The 9,232-nt window shown below is 39.8% G+C and overlaps 1 protein-coding gene across 1 annotated transcript in view; it reads right to left on the bottom strand.

Moving 5' to 3' along the window:
* Positions 1-1,275: 1,275 nt before the first annotated feature.
* LOC142345928 (uncharacterized) overlaps positions 1,276-9,232 on the bottom strand; it is a 281,705-nt gene continuing 273,748 nt past the window's right edge. Inside the window, exon 5 of the mRNA XM_075398392.1 lies at positions 1,276-1,487. Within this exon, the coding sequence (XP_075254507.1) occupies positions 1,276-1,487 (212 nt within the window). The remainder of the gene's footprint in view (positions 1,488-9,232) is intronic.

Below are 9,232 nucleotides of genomic sequence, written 5' to 3'. Positions count from 1 at the left end.
GGGTCTAATCCCTTGCGCTGCCGACGCGTGTTGCTTTTCTCTTTTGAACTGACTACATACGCAAAATTCTGGTCAATGGTTTTTTGTCTCGTTTGTTTTTGCTAGGCTGCATGCTTAATTAGCACAAAAACATTTGCAGATAAGGAGGTGAAGAAAGGTCCGCTGTTAACCATTGCGCTCAAGCGCGACATACGTTTAATATAATAGATCCCCGCCCCTTCGCCTTTGCTTGGTTGTCAGAACTGCATCACAATCGCAATATCTTGTGAGATTCTACATCTTCACGATCGCTAAATCTGAAGCAAAAGAGCAACTTCGCCAAAACCTATGATTTGCAGCGCCTTCAATGAGTCTTATGAATTGCAGCACCTTCGTTGATTGCTAACAAATGCAGCGTCTTCGTTAAGTAAAAAAAGTCTTAAGAAATGCAGCACCTTCTCTTTCTTAAGAATTGCAGAAAGTGCACTCAGTCTTCAAAGATAGCAGCATATTCGCTAAGTCTTAAGAATTGATGTACCTTCGCTTGGTCTCAAGAACTGCATCACCTTCACACAAACCAATTATGTTCATCGCAATCTTGCTATTTAAATAACTGCATCAAAAACATCAGAATTTTTTTGTACTTCGAAATACAATGATCATTTTTTATACCTGCACCTTTAAATCTATCAGTTAATTGCTTTTTTTTTCAAATGGGTAACCATTACGTGTTACTTTTGTACTGTTTGGTATCTTTTCCTACTGTTCGCGAATTCATTTGTAAATTGGGAATCAACTTGAAACTAATATCTAAGTCTTGGCCAAGACTTGTAAGACTTGCATTTAGACTTTCCCAATACTGAAAACCAGAGTAGACTTGCAACTAGACGTGGCCAGTACTGATATTGACTGGCCGTTATGTCCGCGCCATTTTTGGTTAATTTATAACTCTCTATAAAACAACTACTGCAATAGATCGCGTATAACCATCATATTTGTAATTGTTTCAAAAACCCCTTGGAAGTTGAATAAAAACCACAAACGTGATAAATTAGAACAATACTAAACTAGTTATCTTTGAATGATGATGTATTAGCTATTGAATGATTTCAGTGTGTACGATACCAACATTGTAAGTGACTTAACTCAACGACAAAAAAGCAATGTCTTTAAATTGTCGTAGTTCCCTGTGACCACTTTTTTTGAATAAATTGAACATCTAGAACACGATTTATTTGCTTTTTGCTAGTTAGTTGGAACCTTGCTTATATACAGTTTTGATCAATGCCCATTTAATTATTGAATAATTGTTTTGATTGAATATAGTCCTTCTTTTTCTTCGCCCTTGGTTCGTTTCCGATCCACGCTTTTGTTGAGCAGGTCATTTCCATTGTTTGCAATGAGTCGTCCCTCCGGTTTATAACACTTGCCATTATGATAAAGATAAATGCCAGCTAGACACACTTTTTTATCGTCCTTAATCAGAACTATTGGGTTTCCACTGTCACCTGAAAATTTAAAAAATTGGATTTCACTACGAGCCAGTCATTGGACCAAGAGGTTGACCATTTGGTGTGGACTTATTCGCCCAACATCTTTAATTCCCTGGGTCGAATGTCCTCCCTATAATCCTCCCATTTTGTTGTAAGAGTGGGGGGGGGGGGTAAATTGTTTATGGGGGGTAAATTGATGTAAGAGTATGGGGGTAATTTGTTCAGTGGGGGTAAAATGATGTAAGAGTTGGGCTGCAATGGGAGGACTTTTGAGGAATTACCCCCACTGACTGAAATTGCCATGTAAGAGTGGGCTGCAATGGGCTGCAATGGGAGGACTTTTCAGGAATTACCCCCTGACTGAAAATGCCATGTAAGAGTGGGCTGCAATGGGCTGCAATGGGAGGAGTTTTTAGGAATTACCCCCCTGACTGAATTTTCCATGAAGAGTTGGGCTGCCAAGGGGGGTATAATGGTGTAAGAGTGAGGGGGTAATTTCCCCAGAGGGGTAAAATAATGAAAGAGTTGGGCTGCCAAGGGGGGTAAAATGGTGTAAGAGTGAGGGGGTAAAAGACAAATTAACCCCCCACTCTTACATCATTTTTGGTCTGTCAAGGGGGGTAAAACGATGTAAGAGTTGGGGGGTAAATGAGGAATTACCCCCTCACTCTTACACCATTTTACCCCCCTTGGCAGCCCAACTCTTTCATTATTTTACCCCTCTGGGGAAATTACCCCCTCACTCTTACACCATTATACCCCCCTTGGCAGCCCAACTCTTCATGGAAAATTCAGTCAGGGGGGTAATTCCTAAAAATTCCTCCCATTGCAGCCCATTGCAGCCCACTCTTACATGGCATTTTCAGTCAGGGTTAATTCCTGAAAATTCCTCCCATTGCTCCTTCCCTTGGAAGCCCAATGCAAACCAAAAAAACGTAAGAGTTTTGAGCTCCTTTTTCTTTAAAAAATCCTCCCATTGCAGCCCCACTCTTACATCATTTTGGGCGGAAAAATTCAACCCGGGTCCACAAAGCGTGACTTAATAAATGAAAACATGGCTTTATACAGTGTGGGACATTGCGACAAAGGAATGATATAAATATAGCTAGATTATTCTATTAAACATAAGAGGATAGTAACCCTAGTTATTAAAGAATTCAAAACTTGCAAGAATATTGCAAGATTTCGAATTCTTTTGGAAGGGTGCTTTAAATTTTCTCCAAAATTAGTGTTTCAATTATGAAAATGGATTAGGTTTGATCAGTTTAGACATAAGGTTCTGACAGAGTCAAGTCATCAGCTATAATACTCGGACATAAATTTCGAGAAACATTGATATGATATGATACAAATAATTTGCAAGCGTTTTTCAAAAAAAAAGTAAATTTTGTATCTCAATTTTATTCGCAGAAAAACTTACCGCATCGTCTTCCAAAACAATTCAATATCTTGCAAGATTCTTGCAAGTTTTAAATTTCTTCGTTAATAGGGAAACTATGCTTTACAATGTGTAAAACTTGGATCAATTAGCGAAATGATAATTGAAATTTATTGTTCAGAGAGTGTTACACGAGAGGTGAAGAAAAACAGTCAGCAACTGATAACCAATCGACCCGTGTTGGCCTTTCTTGGCAACCATATCCAAGAACCATATATGGCTCCATAGAGGCCACGAAAAAAAATTCGCGCATGATCTTGCCATGGTTGCCAAGAAAATCATGTACTGCGGTTCAATGGATGCCAAGAATTCCCAATCGGTTTTTCATGGTTGCCATGAAGGCCATGAGCAAAACTCGGTTTTTATCTCAACTGGTAATAAATTTTGAAGACGTACCTGTTGATATCTCAGGAGGTATCCGGGGTTCCCGCATGATCTTGGCATGCTTGGCAAGAAAACCATGTATGATACTTCAATGGTTGACAAGAATTGCATGATGGGAATTTCATGGTTACCAAGAACACCATGAACAAAACCTCGTGTAGTCAAAAGATGTTAGTTTGACTGTTCTCTATATTTTTGTATTTTTTGACTTTTACTTTCATGGTCTTAAAAGGCACCATAAATGAGTATGGTCTTGGATATGGTTCCCAAGACACCATGAACTTCATTTTTTTCAAGTGTCTTGATGAGTTTTTCTCCAATCAGAGTGCAATGAATGGGTGTTTTAAGAGCTTTTTGAGCAAAGTTTATTTTTCTCCATGGATGTTCAGATATATGGTTGCCAAGTTACCATAGACTCCATATATGGCTTGAATATGGTGGCCAACAAAAATTTATGGTGGTCAACCCGGGGATATCGGGCTATATATTTATCCTACAGGGGAAAAAATTAAGACAACCCAGGATGAATTATCAAATGTACGCATGCGCATGTTGCAGTTGAACTAAATACTCTAAATTGAACGGAACTAAATATGCGGTTGAACTGAAATAAAAATGAAAAAGGTTCGATTAAACAATAGCCTAGAAAGTCATTGTAATAATGTGTCATCAGAAATTAAGGTGTCGGTACAATTTACCCAATTCCAGTTATACCCAAACGAAATCGACTCGAATTCGAGTGCACGAAGATCTTACAAGAAGTTATTTTAGAAATACAAACATTATTGGTCAGCTAGTTTATAAAGACTGAAAATGGAGCAAAGGAGCAAAAACACGAAAGAACAGATCCGAAATGGCTTCACTTCGACTGCAACCATTAAAGACTGATAAGAGATCCTTTTTTGTCAGGTACCTTACCCTGAAAAGCGGTACTGGCTCTTCAATGTTGCAATTTTAGCGCAAAGTTTTAAAATAATCACGATATATAGACGTCAAATTATTAAGACTTAAGCAAGAAACAAGAGTGATTTTTTTAATAAAAATTAAATGAATAAACGCCCTAGTTAAAATCGAGGGAAAACTTTCCAGTAGTTCAATTCTACTTATGGGTGTTTCATGGATCAATAATAATTTTTTTGATAGTCGAGCTGTGGTCTATGTACCGTTCGAGCATAGCTTTTGTCATAATAGTTGATCAAAAATTGAATTAGTTATAGATCTACTCCAAATCTAGCAAAAAAGGTAGTTTTAAAGGGTTGGGTAAGCTTCAAATGCTTAACTACGCAATATCAAAACTAACGATTAGTTTGTGAGTTTTTGATGTGTTTAATTAACCCAGTTTGTTATTAATATTTAAGCCTCCCAGGTGCCGGTACTCTGATTTTACATACCCGTACCGAATCTCCAGAGTAGATCAGAGCTTGAGCAGGATAATTCCGGCGTTAGGTGCGCTATCAAAGCTGAAACAGAGCTCCCCCAGAGTACGAGACCTCTCAGCTCTGGTCTTGTCTTAACAAAGTAGGTCTACTCAGGAGTCTGTCTTGACAGAGTTGATCACAGAGTAGCTCTATTCTGGTGTCAGTCTTGATCACAGAATAAAACTAAATATATTTCTATAATATGTTCATTTCATAAAAATGATGTTGAGGGAATAAATTTATCTAAAGAAATGACCATTTCAAAAGTATTGCGATAGGAAAAAACTCAACCGCTGTGAAAAAAATTAGTATACCTATAGTGCATGTTTCTGACTCAATGGATGAACTTAGACAGCTTTCCATAAAAATTAATAATCGTGAATTAATACAAATCTTTGTTATCAAACTTTGATTCGGAATTAAAAGTTTTTGCTCATTAAAGGTTCAGGTAGGTGTGTTTTTGGTTGAAGAATTCTTCATTCTTCTCAATCGCTCTCTATAACATCAGTCCTGTTCTCCTTAAGTTTGAGAATTCTTCTCGTTTCAAACTTCATTGAATTCTTGAACATTATTTATGTTCTCCCCGCTCATTGGGTGAGACAATATTTACAAAAACGCAGGTCCCCTCTCATTGAGCGAAACTTCTCAAAAGACTCCAGTCTTCTTGGAGATCACAATGTTTGCCCACAATAGAATTCGTCCAAAAATATTGCGAAAACTGGGGTTACGGGACTCGTGCAAGCAAAATTGTAGCCGATCCTCGTACAATCAGAACGGAAACTGACTGAGCCAATCTATCAAAAGCGATAGCATGTCCCTGCGACTGATAATTCCTGCTGTCAGCTAACAGAGCTATTCGATTTAACGCTTTCTTGAGAGTAACTGACAGACCACCCAATGAATCAACAGCGAGAGGAACAAACAAAATTCCTTACTCAGAGCAATTTTTTTTCGTGTTGTTCATACTTTCGCTCTTCGGCTGCTTCAATTGCGTAACCAGACTTCTCTGCCGCATGATTTATAACGTTTGGTTGCAGTGGAGTAGTTACGGTGACGTCTAGAGCAGCTGGACGACCTGATTTCCATGAAGGCAGAAAAATGTCGCCAGGGCGAGAAACGTTTCCTGCAATAAGGTTCCGTTTTTCGATGACTGGGGACAAGTTAGCAGCTGAGCAAGCTGATGCAAAACGGTCACGAATCCTGTCATGCCGAGAATGTGCATCCCCTCTTCCGGGACAGATGACGGCTTGGTCACCAAAAATGTCAAGGTCCCAGACCTGCAGTAAGGGCATTTTCTTTCATCTTCATAAACTGCAATACCTAGTCTGTATTTGACACTAATTTGAAATTCACTGGGAATCAGATGGAGACCTAAGGCAGGAACTGGAGTTGCCGCAAGCCATGCGCCGGAATGAGGCAAACAGAGGGATTGCAGTCTTGCTCTCTCTCTGTTTGACGACTTATTTCTTAGCAGCTCAAAAAACTTTTCAGTATCTACAGCTTCTTGAATTTTCTTCTGTGTGTAGGAATTTAAGTTTAAAGGTTCAAGGCTTGCATAGAGTTCCTTAAAATCTCTACTTTCTGACGCGTGCTGGTTTGTAATTTTCTGAACCAAGTGATCAGATGCTAACACTAAGCCCACATATGCGGCTCTGTATTGCTCTAGCGATTGTCGCACTCCGAGGCCAGAAATATTTATTGGCAAGGTTGACTGCATCCACACATTGTCACAAGTGACAGTACCTATTATTTGATCTAACGCATCCCGTTGGCTGGAATCGAAGACTTTTAAAACATCGATCAGATGTCTTGTGTGCGTGTTAGTGCGAAGAGAGTAGACTAACTTTGGTGTCCCTAGGCAATAACGAAGTATGCCGAGAGCACATTGAGGATCATCCAGATAACGCAAATTTTCCAAGAGCGACACAACCTTCTGAACACGTTTCTGCAGGCAAGAAGAAACAAATTCTGGTGATCCGACTGCGGCACCCAGTACTTCAAAACCATTGCCCATATTTCTTGTGACTTCTCGATTAACTGAGGGTAGATCTACGATTGACCAGAGTTCGCACTTGTCTTTCCTCAAATACAGACCCCTTTTCGGACCTTCATTGGCTAAGATATCGAGCGTAGTTCGGATTTGATCTTCTGAACCTGCAACGAAACCATCGTCCAAAGACCAAGTATGCTGGGTAAGATTTGGAACCGCGTCTCTTATTTTTTCTATAACAGGCCATAATGTCAGCGAAAAGAGAAGTGGACCCAGGGGATCTCCTTGTTGAATACCCGATTCACTTTGTTGAATACCCGACTCAAATACAGACCCCTTTTCGGACCTTCATTGGCTAAGATATCGAGCGTAGTTCGGATTTGATCTTCCGAACCTGCAAGGAAACCATCGTCCAAAGACCAAGTATGCTGGGTAAGATTTGGAACCGCGTCTCTTATTTTTTCTATAACAGGCCATAACGTCAGCGAAAAGAGAAGTGGACCCAGGGGATCTCCTTGTTGAATACCCGATTCACTTTGAAGACTGGCGTTATTATACAGTAGTGGCACATGTTGAGAGTAACAAAAATATGTGAAGGCTGCAATACCTGTTATGAAATCGTATGCTGCTTGCAGTAAGTGTGAACGCTTAACCGAATTAAAGGCATTTCGGAAATCAATCTGAAGCACTCCTTCATTAGAGTCAGCGTTGAGGATCTTTTCGTAGGTGATTTTCGCAGAGTGGATAATTGCTTCCGCACCTCCGTTAACCCAGCCCCTAGCTGAATGGAATCGAACAACTCAATTGCTTCTGATTTTGCTTCTTTCACTAAACATTTAGCAATAAGGCTAAAGAAGGATTTCACTGACAGCTATTGGGCGTACTCCTCCTTTCTTTTTTGATAGAGCGGTGAGCGATGCACTGCAGAGGGCTTTTGAAAGAAATGAAGGGAATTTACCCCTGCTTCCTGTATTTACAAACCTTGTTATTGCTTTAAGGGCGGATTCAGAGTGGTCGGGAGCAGTACACTCTACTGCGTGCAATAGATGCTCTGGATACATCTTGGAAGGACCAGCTGCAGTGTACTTGCTGAAAGTTTTCAATTGTTCAAAAACTATGTTATCGCTAAATTGATACGCACTCGAAGCAACATTGTCTGGTTGGAGCAAAGTTGGAGGCGCTTCTTTGGGATGTAGCTCTTCTAGTGCTTTCAGAGTAGCTCTGCTATTAGGCGCAAGTCCCTCAGATGACAGGATTTTTGCGGCGCGACCAAATTGACCTTGCAAACATAGACTTTTAGCTCTGCTTGCTAATTCTTCTATTCCGTTTGTGGATTTTTTCTTCGCTTGTTTCAATGCCATGGCTTCTGTCCAGAGGTTTGCATTTTCACCCGCATTCCATCGATCTATGCGATCGGAGAGCCGCTGATCTTGATTTCGTTTGTGCTTTTTAACTCCTCGGTTGCTCGAACGCAAGATGCACTTCGAAACAGAAAACAATTTCTGCCAATTTAGTTCGTCATCTGGTGTTGTGGCACAATCATCCAGGATGCTGGTTAGCAGTTGTGACCACTTAGTTCTAAACTTGACCGGAACGAAACGAAATGTTGGAACATGTGAACTAACTATTGTCTGTAAACAGGGCAGTTTTTTGTTCTCGTTCAGTATTGTTTGTTCAACGTTCTCAAAGAAATTATCATCAAGCTGGTTTTGCTCACACGACGCAAGGAGTAGGTCAATTTTATCTGAAATTTCTTTTGTTATTTTTTTGCGATTCTTCAAGTTATGTTTGTGCTTCGAATAGGCTCAAATTGATTTCGCATTAAACCACGAGTCGTGCTCTGAGCCCCAACCACTATATCTAATTTTGGTTTCATGCCCCGAGTTTTCTAACACTTGCACCTTATAGAGTTTATATATATAAATATAATGTATATTTACATATAGACTCCATCTATCTGCCGCATATTTACCATCCTACGTCTACCACCCAACCCCACTTATTACCTATTCACTATCTACATTACCCCACCACCTCCTACCAATACCCACACACTTAGCCCCCAAGCAACCTATATCACCTTAAACTTATACCCCATTTTCTTACAATGCCTTCCAAGCCACATTCAGACCCCCAAACCAATCTTTTGCCGTCTAAACTAAAAATAAAGAAGCATCTTATAAAACAGAGAATTTTTTGGCATTTTTTTGTTATTTCACTTTGTCCCTCGAGATAAAGGTATTGTTAGTTTAGAGATCACATCGCCCGACTCTTTACGGTATGCTCTACCAGCTGTTTTTCTTCCAAATTGAGATTCTTTTTCAGGCATATGACATAAAAGAGAAAAAAGTCACCGTGACTAAATTCAGTGATTTTTTTTTGCAAACGCTTATTTTAGTTCAATTGAGGACAGAATGTCAGTGAAAATCAAGAGTTCAACTTCAGCGGTGTCTCTGCATTTTATGAGTCTTTGTCAAACACCCTGCCTGCGATAAGCCACCAATCCCTTCAGCACCACTGGCTTGCCCAC

This window comes from Convolutriloba macropyga, chromosome 9 (assembly GCF_964194025.1).
Source record: "Convolutriloba macropyga chromosome 9, txConMacr16.3, whole genome shotgun sequence".
Taxonomy (NCBI): domain Eukaryota; kingdom Metazoa; phylum Xenacoelomorpha; order Acoela; family Convolutidae; genus Convolutriloba; species Convolutriloba macropyga.
The sequence above is the reverse complement of the archived record's forward strand: the minus strand, read 5'-3'. Positions and strand labels throughout refer to the sequence as shown.